Source organism: Stigmatopora argus, chromosome 8 (assembly GCF_051989625.1).
Source record: "Stigmatopora argus isolate UIUO_Sarg chromosome 8, RoL_Sarg_1.0, whole genome shotgun sequence".
Classification (NCBI taxonomy): Eukaryota; Metazoa; Chordata; class Actinopteri; order Syngnathiformes; family Syngnathidae; genus Stigmatopora; species Stigmatopora argus.
In genome coordinates this window covers 4,197,666-4,215,755 of record NC_135394.1, presented here as the reverse complement: position 1 = coordinate 4,215,755, position 18,090 = coordinate 4,197,666, and the positions used below count along the sequence as shown (strand labels likewise).

Genomic DNA, 18,090 nt, shown 5'->3' with positions numbered 1-18,090 from the left:
AGAAGTCGTGCGACTTTGGCATTTGTCGTCATTTTATCTCCTCTTTTTCAGTTGTCCCAATTGATCGAAGGCAGGGGTGTCAAACTCAGCCACATTAATGCCAACTAGATCTCATGTGGGCCAGGACCACTTTATTTTTGCCCTCAAAGCTCCGTCAATGGCATTGAAAGATGAGCATCTACAGCCAGTTTAAGTCACAAACTTGTTTTTTCCCCCCACTTCTATTTTAGGGTACTTACAGGTCACTTCTAGTCATTTTTGCATTATTTCCGATTTATTTAAGGGATGGTTGTTCGTTTGTTGGTTCGACTGATTTTTGGTCATTTCAATGGTACTCCCTGTTGGTTTTGGGACATTTTAAGGTTCACGATTAACACATTGGCTCCCATTGAAGGTGCTGTTTTAACTGTAGGGGGCGAATAAACTAATGTGATGACGTATAGAAAATTGAGCTAAATGCAGTAGTGCACAACTCATGAACATCTGGTTTTGCGGCAGCCTTCTCAATAAAATGAAAGCCTTTAATTATGTACATAGAGTTTAAATGTGCTCCAAAGATCTCGCCAGGCAGGAAAACCCACGGACCACACATTTAACACCCCCCTGAACTAAGGCATTTCTAATGCATACTCTTGTTATGTTTCTGGATGGACGAAAACAAAGAACTGATCTCGTAATTGGCTGATTGTTGCAGCGTGGGACATCCATTGTAGCCGCAGAATCAAAACACTAGCTGTGTTAAAAGTATGTCCAAAAATCTTATTTCTTTCATGTGTATTGAAAAATTAGGGCCATATAAGAAATAATTGAAGTGCAAATCCTACATATGGCTCCTTTAAGCCTTATATGAAAAAAGTAACCTCGAAATAGTAAAGTTCTTTGAAGCTTTCATCTAAACTTGTTCCCCTTTTGTCTTCATTCTTCCTCTTTTCTCTCTCATTATTCTTCCCTGAATGTCCTCTGTTGTCTTTTTTCCACCACCCCTCATACTCCACAAACCTTTGTGTATCAATTTATGTCCTCAAATCTAGGGCACAAAGCACTATTGTTTGCCCTCACAAACGAGGGCCCTCGTATGAAAGGGAAGTAAAGAGAAGTTACGTAACAGGAGAGACTGCATTAGGGTCTCGTATGAAGGTATTAACAGTACACATAGATACCTCCACCCTCAACATCTGCAACAGTCCCACAGTTCGACGTGACACATTACCTTGATGCCTCAAACAATTCCCACACATAGTCCTGATTGAAACCATGGGATTTCATCAATCATTCAAGGAACTTAGTAATCGTTAGCTCTCTTCTGTCTGGCGTGTACCACCATGACCATGTAGCTATATGAATCTGCCTCTTAGTACTTAACTCTTCCAGTTAGAAGAATGAATCGTTTAAACCACGTGTCAGGGGGTCCTGGTCTTTGTTCCAACCGAGCCAGTGCCGACATTTAACCAATCAGGTGTCTTCTAAAATAAGTAGCACCTGACTTTAATTAACTGATTACACTTGCAAAAGGTATCCTCTTGTTGAGTTGGAATGAAAACCTGCACCCACTGTGGCCCTTTGAGGACCGGTTTTACACCTCTGGTTTAAACTGATAAATTTACATTATAGAAAATATATTTAACAAATGTGCAGAGCCCCCTGTGGTTTTGCAGCTGGCATATCCTTCCAAAATACATCTAGTCCTCTTCCAAACATGGATAATTGTCTGTTAGGCTAAGGACTGTGTTTCTATCAATAATACTATCATGCGTATGTAGGCCTGTCGTGCTAACAAATTTTATTGGGCGATATATTGCTTCATGAATTATTGCCGATATGTCATATTATTGTCCAAAACATCTTAAACTAATATATCCACTAATGTAGGGACAATATACAGTAGTACCTCTACTTACAAATTCTTCTCCATCCAAATTTTCAGGTTACAACATACTTTAATATGCAAATTACTGATCCATGATACATAAAGCTGTCCAACTTACGAAAGATTAAGTGATTTACAAGTGCAGGTACTTTAATATATAGCAGCGTTTAAAAGAGTTGCTCTAGAGTGCCCTCTTTGGACTTAGGAGGCTAGGCAGGCTTACTTGCGACTCTCCTCACTCACAAAATCCATGCAGGGTAGTCTCCTTGACAATAGCAATAGAAAAACCAGTCATGGAGCCTGCCACACCAGTGTTCTGCACTGACAAGTTTTATTTTCACAAAAAGCAAGGCTTTGTCACTGTAGGATTGACATTGCTTCATGTGTGATGCGTTTCAAGTTCATTTGTCTTTTCTCCTCAACACTTTTTTTGCAATCCTGCTGTCTATTGGCAACAAATAGTTGATGATCCTGTGATTATGCTATAATATGTCAGATATTTCAACAGTTCTGTGTATCCCTCTGAAGTACTGTTTATTTTTACTCAGTTTCTAAATCAGTTAAATATATTTTTGTCTTATTTTTCCTTCATCTGATATGCTCCAGATCCAAAAGGTTATACAAGTTAGATAATATGGATGAAATGATGATATGATCCAGATTGACTCTTGACCAATATTTGCGAACGCAGTTTATGTCTTGTCTGTTCCTTTAATACCATTATTTTGTGGTGAAAAGTTTCACCAATGTCATTTTCCATTCGATCTGTAATGCATCCTATTGTGTTGACAGTGACCGCAGCGCTAAATATGATAAATTAAACATTAAATAAGGACAAAAACTTTACATGTTCAGTTATTGAAGGTGAATTTATAAATGACTGTGTTGTTATGACGCAGAGATGACAAACTGGCTGATTATGTCCAATTAAGCTAGCCATAGCGGTTTTGAATTTACATATTAGAAGAAATTAGATATACCTGTTAAAACAGTAGGAGGCACTTCCTGTAGTTAAATCCAGCTTTGCTCTTAGTTAATGTCTTGCGCTTCAGTTGGTAATTAAAAAAAGGTTTTCAGGGTAATTACAATGTGAACGTTCTATTGAACGGCCCTATCTTATTTACCCTATCACTCATTATCTGTTTTGCATAGTCATCTATCTACAGTTGTAGTGTGCAGTTGCGATTTAGAGCCATCTTTTATGTTACTACAATCAAGTTCTCTTAGAGGTCATTTTGCTCCATGTCTATTTACTCTTTAATGTGTTATTTCCTTTTATTTTATCATAAATCCTTTGGGGAATAGATAGATTGCTTCTATTTACTAAAAAAGATTGACACAAACATGAACATGTATGCATGAGGAAGAAAGAGAGAGCTTGTGATTATAGTGTTGATAAATTAAGTTTTTTAATGTGAGCCTTATTTCCAAGGACTTTTATGTGCAAGTGTTAATTCAAACCAGTTGACCTTTTTTTAACAGCATGTGTGTTTCGGTTCCCAGATACCCATTAAGCTGCTTGCCTCTATCGCTTGTGCAAATGCTTTTTTTCTTGGCCTACACTTGCTTCTTCCCTGCTTCGCTAAAGGTCACAACATCATCAGAATCACCACAAATCCCCTCTGTCAGAAAAAAATAATAAATAAATCAGATAACCTGTTACTGTGCATGCCAGCTTGTCGTCACTCCAGCAAGCAGCCAATCCTTCCTCGCATAGGCGTGGCTTGCGCTCACTGCATGCATGCACTCAGCTCCTCAGCTGTGTGTATCCTGAATGAAAGCGCAAGTGAAGCACTTCCCTTCGTGTCGTGCTCCTCTTGTGAAAGTGACGACCAATCTGGCTTAGGGCTCTACACAGTTGGAGTGTGCCACGCCGGGAGTGCCTTTGGAGATGTCCAGGCTGTTTTCCCGCTGTGGAGGTCAATCAAGCAGGAGTTGATGAAGAGAGTGGAGCAAGACAGGAGTAGGAAATTTTAAGATCCTCTGAATCTTTCATAAGGTAGCTCTCCAGCATCAGCTGCGCGAATGGACTGTGAGAAAGAGTTGGTCCTGAGATGCACTTTTAGCAGGATCTAATAGTGACACCGAAGCAAAGCCAGAACCAACTTATCAGTCATTTAGACTAGCAGGGTGAGAAGCACAAAATCCTGGTGCACTCCGAGGAGTTAAATCAATCCTGCTTTGTGTAAACTCATTTTAAGAGCCACGGATGAGAGGACGGGCAGCAAAAAAGCACAGTGCAGCTGAGAAAGGGAGTGGGCATGACTGCTTGCTGGCAAATCCCTAAACCCCTTAATAACAGCATGGAGGCAAAGCAACTCCAAACAACACAAGAGGTATGTGTGCATGTATGACATGGCCTCATTTTCGCAACTTCGCTGTATCTAATCAAGAGGAAGACTACACCTGCTTTCTATAAGCAACTTATGTGACTGACTTCGGGACCGGAATAGGTCGAATTGGAAAGAGACATCAAGTCCGCAGAGATGTCCTCAAATGAGCTGAGCGTGGACATGGACTCCTGCATTCGGACATTCAAGGAGCATATGCATCTCGAACTGGAGCCCCCCAAGGTCCCCGGTGTGGCGGGAGGGAAACGTGGCGCCACATCACCTAAACTTTCCCCACGGAGCTCCCCGCGTCTCTTCCGCAAGCTGATGGTCAACAAGAGCATCAGGCAGAGGCGACGCTTCACGGTAGCGCACACCTGGTAAGGCTGGTGGGCGCTAAGGGGGAATAAACATGGTTGGGTCAAACTGGGCGAGTGGGAAAAAGGTGGGATGCGATATTATCATTGTGCAGGATGACAGAGGCCAAAATGACGGGGAAATTGGACATAATTGAGAGAGAGCCAGGAGCGAACGGATGGAGAAACAAAGATAAGAGGGGCAAACAGGAAACAAGAGGGATGAACCATGGAGTCACAGCAGGAAAGATAGAAGTGGAGCAAATTTAATGACGTAGAACTAGTCCGGAAAAATAGAGCGCCTTGTTCTGAATTTTTCTATCATAGGTGATGTCAAACTAAAATCTGACAACTGTCGGATTCTTTGACGTGAAGATAAAAATTTATGTAATTTAATAAAAATCTGATAGAGGCTTTGCTCCTCTATATTCATATCTATGTTCTAGCTTTGTTCTTGTAGGGTAGGGGCATTTTATTCTCATGTGCATTTTTCAGTTTTGGATGGTTGCCTCTAAAGAACAATGTATCCCCAAAACACAATAGTTTACCATACCAAATACACGATTTGATTAGGCATTCAAACCTTCATTCTGATGTCTCATGCTCACATTTTGACTTTATGAATGAATCGCTTAGCTGTTTCTATTTCTGTCATTTTCCCCCACCCCCACCCATGTTTTTTCTGCAGTTACCCACCACCACTGTGAATCTGAAGGGAGTGTTTGCTGTGTTATGCAATGTATGGATTAGTGGCACAAAGGGGAGATGAATGTTAAGGTCTACTTTCGGGCTTCAAGGTGACTCTTGTCCTTTGTTGAAAAGAAAAGGCGCAGCCCCTTGGGTGTTTTAGCATTGTCATTCAATGGGATTAAAAAAGGGAAGACATTTACTAAACCAGTAATCAGCATATGATGAAGTGAACATGTCATTGCAAGTGGCTGGAGGCAGCATCTTTGCGTGTGTAGAAAGGATATGAGTCGAGATATGAATCTCTTCCTCCATATTGTGTCTCCAGGATGGATTGTTTGTGTGATGGAAAGATGTTTCTTAGTGGAAATAGTATGCCCTAATTGGGTAGTATCTGCTCACTGCGTGATCAAAATGCATTTACAAGTCCGTTGGGTGTGTGTGTGTGTATGTGAAAACAGGTACTTTGGCCTGATCCTATGATGGGACAAATGGAGCACTTTTGGGGGTACAAGTGGGTAAAGAGATGCGTGAAAAAAGCTTAGTAAATCGTTTGAAAATGTCACCAATGTCCTTATGCTCTCTAGTTGCCCGTAATTGACTGTATACGAACTTAACTATTGGATACAACGACACCCAGAAGAGCCATTAAGTGATCCAGTAGAGCCAATTAGCAGTCATTCTCTTGACAAATTGCCTGTAACAGAACAAATGGTGAAGAAGTAGAGAAAAACAAGAATTAAAATTCCTATCAATTTAGGAAATTCTGTATAATTATATAGGCATCATGATATTGCCCTAACATTAATTATTTTGCTTATCTAAAATAAGCTTTTTTCAGTGAATGATATCCAATAGTCAGTCCAATGGTTCAATACATTCTGCCAGCAGTTATTCCTTTCTAAAATAGCTTGCAATGGCGGCTGAGTGGTTAGCGCTTTGGCCTCACAGTTCTGGGGTCGAGAGTTTAATCCCAGGTTGGTCCTCACTGCGTGGAGTTTGCATGTTCTCCCTAGCCTTGCGTGGGTTTTCCCGAAGTAATCCGGTTTCCTCCCACATCCCAAAAACATGCAGGGTAGGCTGGTTGAAAACTCTAAATTACGTCTATGTATTAGTGTGAACGTGGGTGGTTGTCGGTCTCCTTGTGCCCTGCGATTGGCTGACCCCCGATTCAGGGTGTCGCTCGCCTGTTGCCCCTCTGTAGCTGAGATAGGCTCCCGCACTCCTTGTGACTCTTGTGAGGATACGTGGTTCCGAAAATAAATGAATCGCTTGCAATCATTTTAGTACTCGATATCCTCTGTCTAGTCTTCACTTTTTACAGATCTAACTGGTCTCCACGTTACAACAGCGTCCGCAACATGTTTTCTTGATCAGATTTGACTCAAGACGGAATGATTTAATTTTCCCTTGTGAATTTGGATTTGGATGAGCCAATTCATATAATATTATAAACAATCTGTTAATGACACTCCATCTCAGGGTTAGGGTATTGAACCAATTGCAACTGGACTTTACAGGTCATCAAGGAAGGTGTTTAGCCCCTCATCTTCAAAAACTTCATCACTTCTGCAGCAAGGCGTAGTGAGGCCAGCTCTAGCCCTTCATTTAGTGTGGAAATGCAATTGTTGCTGAAGTGTAAGGGCACAACCCAACCGTCAGTGGTGTGATTCGTTGAGAAAGGAGAAAGGAGACAGCAGTCACTAATTCTCTGCCAGGAATCTTAATGATATCTTAAAATGTCTTTGCGGGATGACATTCATTCATGTACACTAGTCGGCAGTTCTGATCTAATGTTCACTGGGAGCAATTTAGGGTTGAACATTTTGCCCAAGGATAATTCGACAGTGGCACTGAGTGGCAGTTTGATAACGACTTTATTTCTTGGATTCTGCATTGACTGCTGTAATTTTTTCCACTGGGAATGTGGTCTTGTCTTATTTGTCTTTTGTTGTTTGTCTGTTGTTGATCCTTGTTTCTATGTTTGGCTCCCCTTCAATAACCTTTAATTGGCTTGATTTATTTTCTATTTTACCCCCCAACATTTTAAAGGTAAAAGAAAATTCAAAGTAAAAGCCTATAGTTTAAACTCCACAGACTGAAAATGGATGTCTAATTCTGCTTTTATTCTATCAGTAAACGTGATGAAAAAATGTGGACTTTTCTGTGGTCTGTATAATGTGTTTGAGATGCACAACGGTGTTTTATTATATTGATTTTTATCTGTGGCTACCTAAGATGACCTAAAGGGTCTTTTGTTGTGCCACACCATACATTAATAAGTGTTTCCTTTTTTTATATGTCCATTGTGGAATATTTCCTTTCCAAGTAAAAAAAACATTTTTAACAAGCAACTACATTTGTTAAGTAGTACTCAAAGAAAACATTTGCAAGTAGCAGTAAATGAAAAAATAGATTCCTAAAACTCATCCCCCCTCGTTTAAAATAGGCAATCTTTACCAATACAGTCACATTTTAGAGTATATGGCAAAAAAATTCCACTGTGGCGCTTGTCACACGGGTGCACAGCTACTTGAAAATTTATTCCAATATTGAATATTTTAAAAGACTCATGGGAAAATTGAACCCGTCCGCCAACTCCCTAATGAATAATTTGTATGTACTCCCTCTCGTATAAACATGGTAAAATATTATTGCGTAATAAGAATAAAAGTTCCACTGGCCCCTCGAAGGGGAACCTTTGATAGATTGGACTTCACGGAGCTTGAACTAATAGTCCTTTAGTTTGTAAAATAAACCAAAAAAGCTCAAAAACACAGTTTTAATCCCCTTACACCAGGGGTCTCAAACTTGCGGCCCGCGGGCCAACTGCGGCCCTCGGGACGATAATTTGCGGCCCCCGTCTTAATATGAAAGATCGATTTTTTTTTTTTTTAATTTTTTTTTTTTTTTTACCCCTTTCCCCATGATGGCGCCGTTTAAGTGGCAGCCAGTGGCAGTAGCTCTGTCCACTCATGTTTTTCTTGTTTTACAGCATGTTTTACATGAAAAATTAGAGGGAACATTGACATGCACCTGCTTGTGGCAGGTGTGATACTGGTGTGCCGATAGCGAGCAATGATGATGTCGTGACCGGATGACTCGCCTAAAGACGTTTCGCCGACGGACGTTTGACAGACGGACAGGTCGTACTAGTATTTGTTAGTTTAATGATTAAATACAAATACTAGTATTTGTATTTAATCATTAAACGCTGTTTTCAGCTGGATTTGACCGAATTTGAGAGCATTTTGAGCCGTTTGGCGAATGGACGTCTATAGACGTTTTTTTGCCTCCATCGCGATATCATCCAGTATTTGTATTTAATCATTAAATGCTGTTTTAGGATGGATTTGACCCGATTGCTGTCATTTTACGGCTCGGTTCTGCTACATCTGCCTGCCCAAGAGTGCTTATTCCCGGACTGCCATTGATGGTAGACGAACATTGATTTTTACTATAATTTGGACAACACCGGCGGCGGGCCGGATTAAAAATCCTAACGGGCCGTATATGGCCCGCGGGCCGAGGTTGAAAAACATGTACACACACGATCCGGCGGGGCGAGCGTTCGAATCCCGTTTCGGCGAAACCTCCGTTCGGCCGAATGAACGTTCGGTGGAACGTCCATTCGGCGACCTGCCCGTCTGTCAAACGTCCGTCGGCGAAACGTCTTTAGGCGAATCATCCGAGTACCGATGATGTCGCTCACACTGGTACTCAGTGCGCTCAGGGAGGTTGTCTTTCTGCTCAGACCAACAAAAAATTTGAGGGAACTTTGGTTCGGAGCTGAATGAACCAATCACGGTGAGGTATACGGCTCTGGAGGGCGGGACATCGGCCGGGCTGTCCAGTGCCTCGCTCACTCACTCATTCATTCCTCCAATTAGCTGGGCGGAGGAGAAGCCGTGAGGCCGATCACTCCGCTCGGCGCGCACACTCCTCCGCTGCTCTCAGCATAGAACTGAATGAGGCGCTATGATCCGTGATCCAGCCTGTGTCAGTGTCTGTAGCCATCTCCGCGATTGAAACGGAGAGCGAAAGTGCACATGCGCCACAAACCCGCGCGACTGAATGTGAAAGATCAACCCGAGACTCATTCCAAGTGGAAAAACATATTACAGAGCCCCAGAGATGTCTCTTTCAAAGCCTGCCGTGAAGAGAAAGGTCGGTGATGAGCACAGACAGTTTCAAGAAAAGTGGGGAGTGCAATATTTCTTTGTTGAACACAGGGGCACCCCGACGTGTCTCATTTACACTGAAAAAGTTGTGGTGCACAAGGAATACAATTTGAAACGTAATTGTACTACGAGACATGCTGAGGGGTACGAAAAATACCAGGGAGATGAGAGAGCCAACCAGGTTGCCAGTCTTAAAACACGTCTTCTGAGGCAACAGGATCTCTTCAAGAAGGCTACCAAAGACAGTAATGCAGCAGTCAAAGCTAGCTACGCCGTTTGTGAGTTGATTGATCCTGTGCTAAGTGATCCCAAATGGCTCATGGACTTGGCTTTTCTTGTTGATATCACACATGAGCTTAATGTACTGAACAAGAAGCTACAAGGCCAGGGGCAACTTGTCAGTGCTGCCTATGACAACGTGAGAGCATTCTGCACTAAACTTGTGTTATGGAAAGCCCAGCTCTCTCAGACAAACCTTTGCCATTTCCCAGCATGCAAGGCTCTCGTGGATGCAGGCACACCATTCAGTGGTGAGAAGTATGTTGAGGCCATTTCGAAGCTACAGGAGGAATTTGATCACAGATTTGCAGACTTCAAGACACACAAAGCCACATTTTAAATTTTTGCGGACCCCTTCTCCTTTGATGTGCAAGATGCCCCTCCTGAGCTTCAAATGGAGCTCATTGACCTGCAGTGCAACTCTGCACTCAAAGCCAAGTTCAGGGAGGTGAGTGGAGAAGCAGACAAGCTTGGGCAATTTTTGAGAGAGTTGACCCCCAGCTTCCCTGAACTTTCCCGAAGGTTCAAGCGGACCATGTGCCTTTTTGGGAGCACATACTTGTGTGAGAAGCTCTTCTCCACCTTGAACTTCAATAAGTCCAAGTACAGGTCCAGACTTACTGATGAGCATCTTCAAGCTCTACTGAGGGTCTCCACTGCTTCCTCCCTCAAGCCAAATGTGACTATGTGAGAAGAAGCGCTGCCAGGTCTCTAGCAGCAAGGAGTAGGCAAGAGAAGCCGTGTTCAGAATATTTCATGTTCAATGTTCCATTCAAGTTCAGAAAGTTAAAGGTTAAAGAGCTGTTAATACAGACATTTGAAACGGAATAAAAATAATTCATTTTCTCTACTTAGCCAGCCAGTGTATATCTACTGTATGCTCATTAGTATTATTTGGTTTTGTATTACTGATTGATTTATTTTTTATTCATCTTTAAGTTAATTTATTTAATTCATTATTTTTTGTTAAAAAATAAAGATATTTGATAATGTTGGAATGTTTTATCAGTGCTTTTCTTGTGGAAATCCTGATGCGGCCCAGTCTCACCCAGACTCGGCCTCTAGCGGCCCCCAGGTAAATTGAGTTCGAGACCCCTGCCTTACACTATTGACCAGGAAGCGGAAGTAACAAGTGATGTTTGGCAAAGGCAGGCATTTTCTTTAAAAAAATATTTTTTTTAGATGTCCTTTACATAAAATTCAATGATTTGAGGGAAATGGTTAATATGTGGAAAAAATAGTTAGCATGTGGAATGTAGGAAATTGCTCCAACAAAAACTGTGATAAATTACATGTTGCCAATAAAAAATGTGTTTAAAATGACATGAGTACTGAAACAGGGCTTTAGCCTCCATTGTTGGCCCCAACGTTGCCAAAAGTGCTCCAGTAAATTTTTTTAATATTGTCTGATGCTAAATATTTAATTTTTTAATTGCTATTCTTGCTGTTGTATTGAGAGGCATAAATGTATTATTTACCATTCAGTAGGCACCCAATTTTCGAATTTTAATGCAGCCCAAGATGCTTCCTTTTTCAGGCGCTCTCTTTCTCACTCACGCCATGTTGTAATAATTATGCCACTGGTGATCTTGTTTGGTAAAATCTCCCCAGGACTCACTTCCTCCTCTGACCCACTTTTACATTTGTATTCCGACTCGTCACACAATAAAGTCAACGATTCTGGTGTATGCAATCTTTGCCTTTCGATTCGTCATTGGTTTCAACTCTGCAGTGGTAAACCGTTAAAGATATATTTTTATTCCTCAATTTTGTTAGTTATGGGGCAGTAGGGTCATGTTTTTTAAAAATACTTTTTTACAAGATTCATTAGTTTAATTAGTGTTTTTTTTTTACTTTAAGATGAATTAATTGATAAATTTTCCACTATCCATATTGGACAATATTGATTTCTACTATCAACAGAGATTGTTCTCCCTCATCTACAGTAAGTGCAGAACATCACCAAGCCTAAAAACATCTGTGTCACTCTTTAGTCTCATGTATTTTCCAAAAATGAGAAATAACTCAGAAATTATGAGATTCTTTTTAAAAAACATGTATTTTCACTTTTAGTGATTTAATCCTGACTGCTACTAGTTCCTATCAAACTTGCATCATTTGTCTCCCATTGTTTAAATTTGAAGTTGCTTTCAAACATTAAAGTTGCCTCTGTTGTCCATTTTATCCTTATTGTTGCACATGCTAGTATGATTTGTTCCTGGTGAACTCCTGACCCGGTAGCAATCAGACAAAGAGTGTCTGTTAGACCCAGTCAGCTGTTACCCTGTCTCTTTCTCTGTCTGTCTCAATAATTTTTACAGTCTCTTTGTCTGTCTGTCTCGTCTTCAGTACTTTTTGCCTTTTGTCTGAGGCTTTCTTTATACGAATTCCACGTCGACACCTCCCTGCTTAAGTTTGTTTTCTCACTTCTTTGTTTTGCTGGTAGACCTTCTTTTAGCTGTCTCCTTTTGCCTCTCTCCTGCTTTTGTAATTCAAAGCTCCACATGATGTAAATGTTTGATAGGAGGCTGGCCGAGGCGTATAATTGCTCTGTTTTCTACTCACACAAAAGTCAAGGCATGAGCTGGAAACTAATGGAAAGTATAAAAGGGCCATGTTAATATATGCTTAGAAAGAGGTGAGAATTGCCCAAATAAGACAATGATAATTTGCATATTTCTAATTACTAAATTGTAGTAGGAAAGCTGGATAATATAGATAACGTGTGGAGCAGGAGTGACCAAGGACAGTCCTCCAGAGCCCCTATCCAGTCCGTTTTCCATATCTCCCTCCTCTACTAAACCTGCACCAAATGATCAATTCATCAGCAATCTGTCCAGAAGCTTGATACCGATCCAGATTATTTGATTCAGGGGTGTTGGTGGAGGGAGATATGGAACAGACCGGATAGGGGCTCTCATGGACTGGACTTGGGCACCCCTGGTGTGGAGTTTGCATGTTCTCTCTGGGCTTGCGTAGGTTTTCTCCAGGTACCCTGGTTTACTTCCACATCCGAAAAACAGGAGTGAATGTATGAACACAATTCTCAAATGGAATTTACAATTTTAAATCTTGAAAGTCTAATTCATCATAAGATTTAAAATTTCTGTCTCATTCATCATCAGACTCATCAAACAATTGATTCCATTCTTCTTGAGTTCTTTTTTGAAGTGTGAGCACCGGCCACTAGAACGGGCTTTTGCGTCCCATCTGGCGGACAAAGACAGGTTGTACATCTCCCATCATAACGGCTGCCAAGTGAACTTTTTCACCGGCGGAGAGCAGAGTTTTACCGGGATTTGTGTATAACGCGCACCCAAACTTTGCTTCAGTTTTTTGGTACAAAATGTTGTGCATTATACTAAAAAAAATACAGTATATTAACTTTGACATTGGGAATGGACTGGTGGCCGAGTGTTTAGCTCGTTATCCTCACAGTTTTCAGATCGAGTGTTCCCAATTGGGTTCTGATCTTCCTGTGTGGAGTTTCCATGTTCTCCCTGTATTTGCGTGGTTTTTTTCCGGGTTCTCTGGTTTCCTCGCACATCCCAAAAACATGCATGGTACGCTGGGTGAACACTCATTGCCTCAAGGTATGAGTGTGAGCGTGTATGGTTGTCTGTCTTCTTGTGCTCTGCAAGCAGCTGGCCACCAATTTAGGGTGTCCTCCGCTTGGTGCCCATAGTTTGTTGGGATAGGCTCCAGCACCCCACGTGACCCTTGTGAGAATAAGTAGTATGGAAAATGTATACATTAGTGTTGATTTTTGTTTGTGTGCTGAATACTTTTTTTGCGCTGAGAATGTGTGGGCTGTGCGCGATTGCGCATACGTACAGTTTAGAGGGAACATTGGTAGTGAACAAAACATTTCTCCTCCTTCACCAACACCATTCTTCCCTTCCGCCCCCGCTTCTTCTTCAATCTCGTCTCATGACCTGGTTCAGCACCCTCAAATTCTATCGCCTGCCTTGCTGCGCTGAATCAGTCAAGCACAAAGTTAACTATTAGGGATGGCTGAAGGCGCGTGATGACATTGACTGTGAATGTGTTTCTGTATTCCTATGTCTGTAAAGCAATGTAATAATCTCAGAAATTGGGAAAGACAGTTGATGACGAGTATTTTTCAGTTACAGAAGTAACTTAATTCAGTAATAATAGTCTTTTTTTAATTAACTGATGATGTGTGCACTATTAGCTAATAAGCTTCCATTGATTGACTGACAGGGAATTTAAACATACTTTAAGGTCTTTTTGATGTTATTCTTCTAAATACATGAAAACATGGTCGCAAGCTGAGAACAAGTGAGTTCTGAATCTCTGAGTTATAGGCAGAATCTCTTTTGGTTTGATATTTGACGTCATGTTTTCCACAATGCTCATATTTTTCGAAGCATTTTATACTTATGTTTGAAAGGCAATGCATCTGTAATACCTATCATTTCTGCCGTTATTCATGTCTATTGGCCTCCATAAAGAATGGAAAAATAATTCTCTTCTTGATTGGGGACTGTCTCACTGAAAGAAACTGCAGCATCATCCTTGTTCCAGGCTAGTTAAAATGTGCAGTAATGCAGAAGTGAGGCAGACCTACACTGTGCACTTTGTCCTAATCTGATGGAATAGATACATTCTGACTGCACGGGGAGACTGAAGCCACCGGAGCAGAATCTATTCAGCCATTGTCCCTGCTTCGCTTGAGTTGACTCAAAGAAGTTATCTGAAATTTGATAACTTTTAATTTAGCCAATAGAAACAACATTGTCATTCAAATATAACAATTTTGGCAGTGCTTCTTACTTAGTACTTAATCCCTAAAATTGAACCTTGAAAAGTGTTTCATTATAATGCCACAGTCAAGACATTTGGAAATATAAATAGTAAAGGGCAAGTGGTATTTGCACCGCAAAGAGCACCTAGATTTCATTGTGCAATTGTGCAATGACTATCAAGACATTCATTCATTTATTCATGTATTCATTCATTCATAACCCATGTGAGCCTTAGTAGGCCATGCTGTATCAAAAATGGATGCCCAGGTAATAGGATTGTATGTACTGCATATTTCCATATTTTGGGGAGCTACTTTTAAAGAATTTTACTTCATAGCCATGTACACTTAGTTATGATAGAAAATATACCAAAAATAGAAATTTAGAAGAGTGTGTATCCTTATCCCTTTGTCCAGTGCCGAGCCTTGACAAAATGCCACGCTAACTGGCAGAATACGCAAACAAAAATAGTTCTGAGCACTCATTCATTATTGCTAAAACAATAGGTGCTTGTTTGCCTTCAGTCGGCTCTGTTTGCGGATAAAATCTTGCTGTATTTAAGTAACCATATCCTGTAGGTGAAAACATTTTTTGGCATCATCATGTTGGTTCTTAGTAGAGTGTGTACAGTATGTACACAGTAAATCGAATCATTGTGTTGTAAACGCTTTGTCAACTCATCAGTAATATGGGCATCTCTTTTATTGCTCTCACATTTCCATTGTTGGTGTCAGTTTTTCCATGTCTTTGTGTGCTTTATGTGTGTGACATGCCTGTATTTGCAGTGTTTTGAGTGATTGGGTCTGCATGGACTTCCTGTCTCTTTGACTCATCATCACCACAGCCCTTTGGGGAACCACCACCCACACACTCATATTCTTAGTGAGATGCAGTGTGTGTGTGTGTGTGTGTGTGTGTGTGTGTGTGTGTGTGTGTGTGTGTGTGTGTGTGTGTGTGTGTGTGTGTGTGTGTGTGAATGCGTTTTTGAACATGCTCGCAAGTGATGAAATGAAAATTGAATTTGAAGTTTGTGCTGTGTGTTTGGGTGAACAAGGCAAACAGGGAAGAGGTAAAGTTATTGCAATATTATTTATATATGTACATTATCTGTACAGTGTACATGAGTTAGATTTCTATATTACACAGAGACAGAATAAATATACAACATTTCAATACCTTCTAATTATGGTTAGAATAGCTGCACAGCAAAAAAAATCATTCTCAGGTGAACCTCGCGACAGCATGTCTCCCTCAAAGTTATGAGTTGTGTGGGTTTTCTCTCGGTGCAAAATTTTCTCTCCTACGTTCTGTAACCATGCAGTTAGGTCAGTTGAAGAATTAATATATTAATCATTTTTTTGTTTTAGTGGGAATATGAGTGTAAATATTTTTTGTCTTCACTCTTATAATTAGCGGTCAGGCAGCGCGAGTGGTTAGCACATCGGCCTCACAGCTCTGGGGTCCTGGGTTCAAATCCAGGTCATTCCACCTGGCCCGGAGACAGCTGGGATTGGCTCCAGCACCCCCGCGATCCTAATGAGGATAAAGCAGTTCAGAAAATGAGATGAGATGAGGTCGCATAATATATAGCTACAAGTAAATTGAACAAAAATTTGTCATGTAATATATAAGACCATTTTCATTGTGAATCCAACTGTCGTTGGTGAGACACATTCATGCTCAGTTGAAGATACAAAATTATCACAACTAATAAAGCATATTTGGAATTAACCTTGTGTAGAATTGTGCCTTAAAAATAAATTTTGCTTTGCCTACTATTTTTATTGACGAAATCTATCTGAAACAGCGAACAATTTACATACATACATAGCAGAGCGAGGATTGTACCCAAACGCAATGGAGGCAGGCGGATTGCAGGTGCAACAATTCAATGGGAAACATGAACAGCAACACACTGAAATACAGCAGGAAGTGACTTCAACAATTAATTGACAGGGAGTGAAACTAAGCCATAAAAGTGGTGAGGCATTGAAAAACACCTGGACTGAACATAAGAGGTTGAGCACCGCTGAATTGAAGGACTGAAGAGGACAGGTGGAAATGGAAACATAATCAGATGAGACATGGACTAAAATGTAAGGATATTGACTCAGCAGGGAACAAAATAAGGTCCCAAAACCAAACCTTTCACTTTTTTCATTAACTTAAACATTCCTGGCACTGTCTGAAAAAGGCAAGCAAATTGTGTACGGACATCAATTTTTATTCAATAGTCCTCGTACAGGGTGGCACTTTTTTGGGCTCCGAAATGTCATCCTTTGGATCTCATAATAAAAGAAAAATCTGTTTTTAAAAGGCAATAGAACTTACCTAGCTTTTTTTTTCAAAAACATGTAATATGGTAGCAATAATAGGGGTGATCCTACTTTGCGGTTTTTCGTTTATCGCGGCCATGTCTGGTCTACAATATCCATGATATTCGAGGGATTACTGTATACAAAAAAATCACTTGCAAGAGTGGTATTGAGCGAATTCTATCATACTTGAGAATTTACTGTGTACTTTAAATGGCTTGCAATTATCTGGCAACAGGTCTGAGGAATACTAACCTATTAACCAAACTCAATTGGGATAGATTCCCACTCACCTGGAAAATTAAAGCAGACCAGCTCTATCTAGAACAAGGCTGGATGGACATTAAAGCAATACAGGCATTTGTTTTTCTTTTATCATAATAACTTTACTAATATCCTGCCTGGAAAGGAAACTGTTTGAAGTTGAAATTGTAGCAAGCTGTGCTTGTCTGTTGAGTAAATGTGACCCGTGTCACACAGGAGTGTGTGGCTGGCGTTTATCCATGCTGGGATGTTGGCAGTCAAATATTGGCACAGCTTTTTTTAAATACACTTTCCAGTTGGTGTGCTGTAGCTGATCTCTTGTCTGTTTTGCAAGTTTTTCCTTCATACATGGATCTTCTGGTGCATATGCTTTGGGAAGCTGGATGTTCGAAAGTATTTTCATGTATTTTTAACCTACAAACACATTTTACATGTAAACAGGCTGCTGCTGAGAAGAGATGCCAGTTTAAAGGGTTTAACATAAACATATTGTTGTCTTATAGGAGTAAATAATAGTATGACTCACAAATATACATATTTCAAGTGCAACAGATTTTTTTTTAAATTCTTTCTTGTGTTTCTTTACCCAATCCCTTCGCACGTTCTATCAAGTTCATTACATGATTAAAGCTAAGTCTGTCCTAAATCCCTATTTCCACTCGTTAAACCTTCCTTTAAGCAGTGCTTCTTTATTTAATTTCTGAATGATTTACTCTAACTGTTGGAAACTCATTAAAATTAGATAAGAACATGCATACAATTTCTGTCACTGTTTTAGCATGACTATACTAAAATTACATAATAACATCTGTGTGATGTGCTGTCAGTATCTTCAGAATTACAAATGCTGTACACTGGAGACTAAGTTCATTGCAGTTATACGTCTAGTAGAAATCCAATATAGATACTTTTATATCTATCTGGATAGGCAGGGATCGAAATGATTCAAATTGGTTTGACTGATTAGATTACAATTTGATATGTTTGGATTATGATTCTGTAGGATTAAAATTGAAGATGATATTGCACTACTCATTTCAAG

At 40.3% G+C, this 18,090-nt stretch overlaps 1 protein-coding gene across 5 annotated transcripts in view; it reads left to right on the top strand.

Annotated features, from left to right (window-relative positions):
- pde4ba (phosphodiesterase 4B, cAMP-specific a) overlaps window positions 1–18,090 on the top strand; it is a 118,702-nt gene that overhangs the window by 25,531 nt on the left and 75,081 nt on the right. Inside the window, exon 1 of one of the 5 annotated variants that reach the window (XM_077606730.1) lies at window positions 3,618–4,577. The exons of the other annotated variants lie outside the window; for them this stretch is intronic. Within the exon in view, the coding sequence (XP_077462856.1) occupies window positions 4,354–4,577 (224 nt within the window). The 5' untranslated portion in view covers window positions 3,618–4,353. Of the gene's footprint in view, window positions 1–3,617; window positions 4,578–18,090 lie in introns of those variants that run through there. 5 annotated transcript variants of the gene reach the window in all.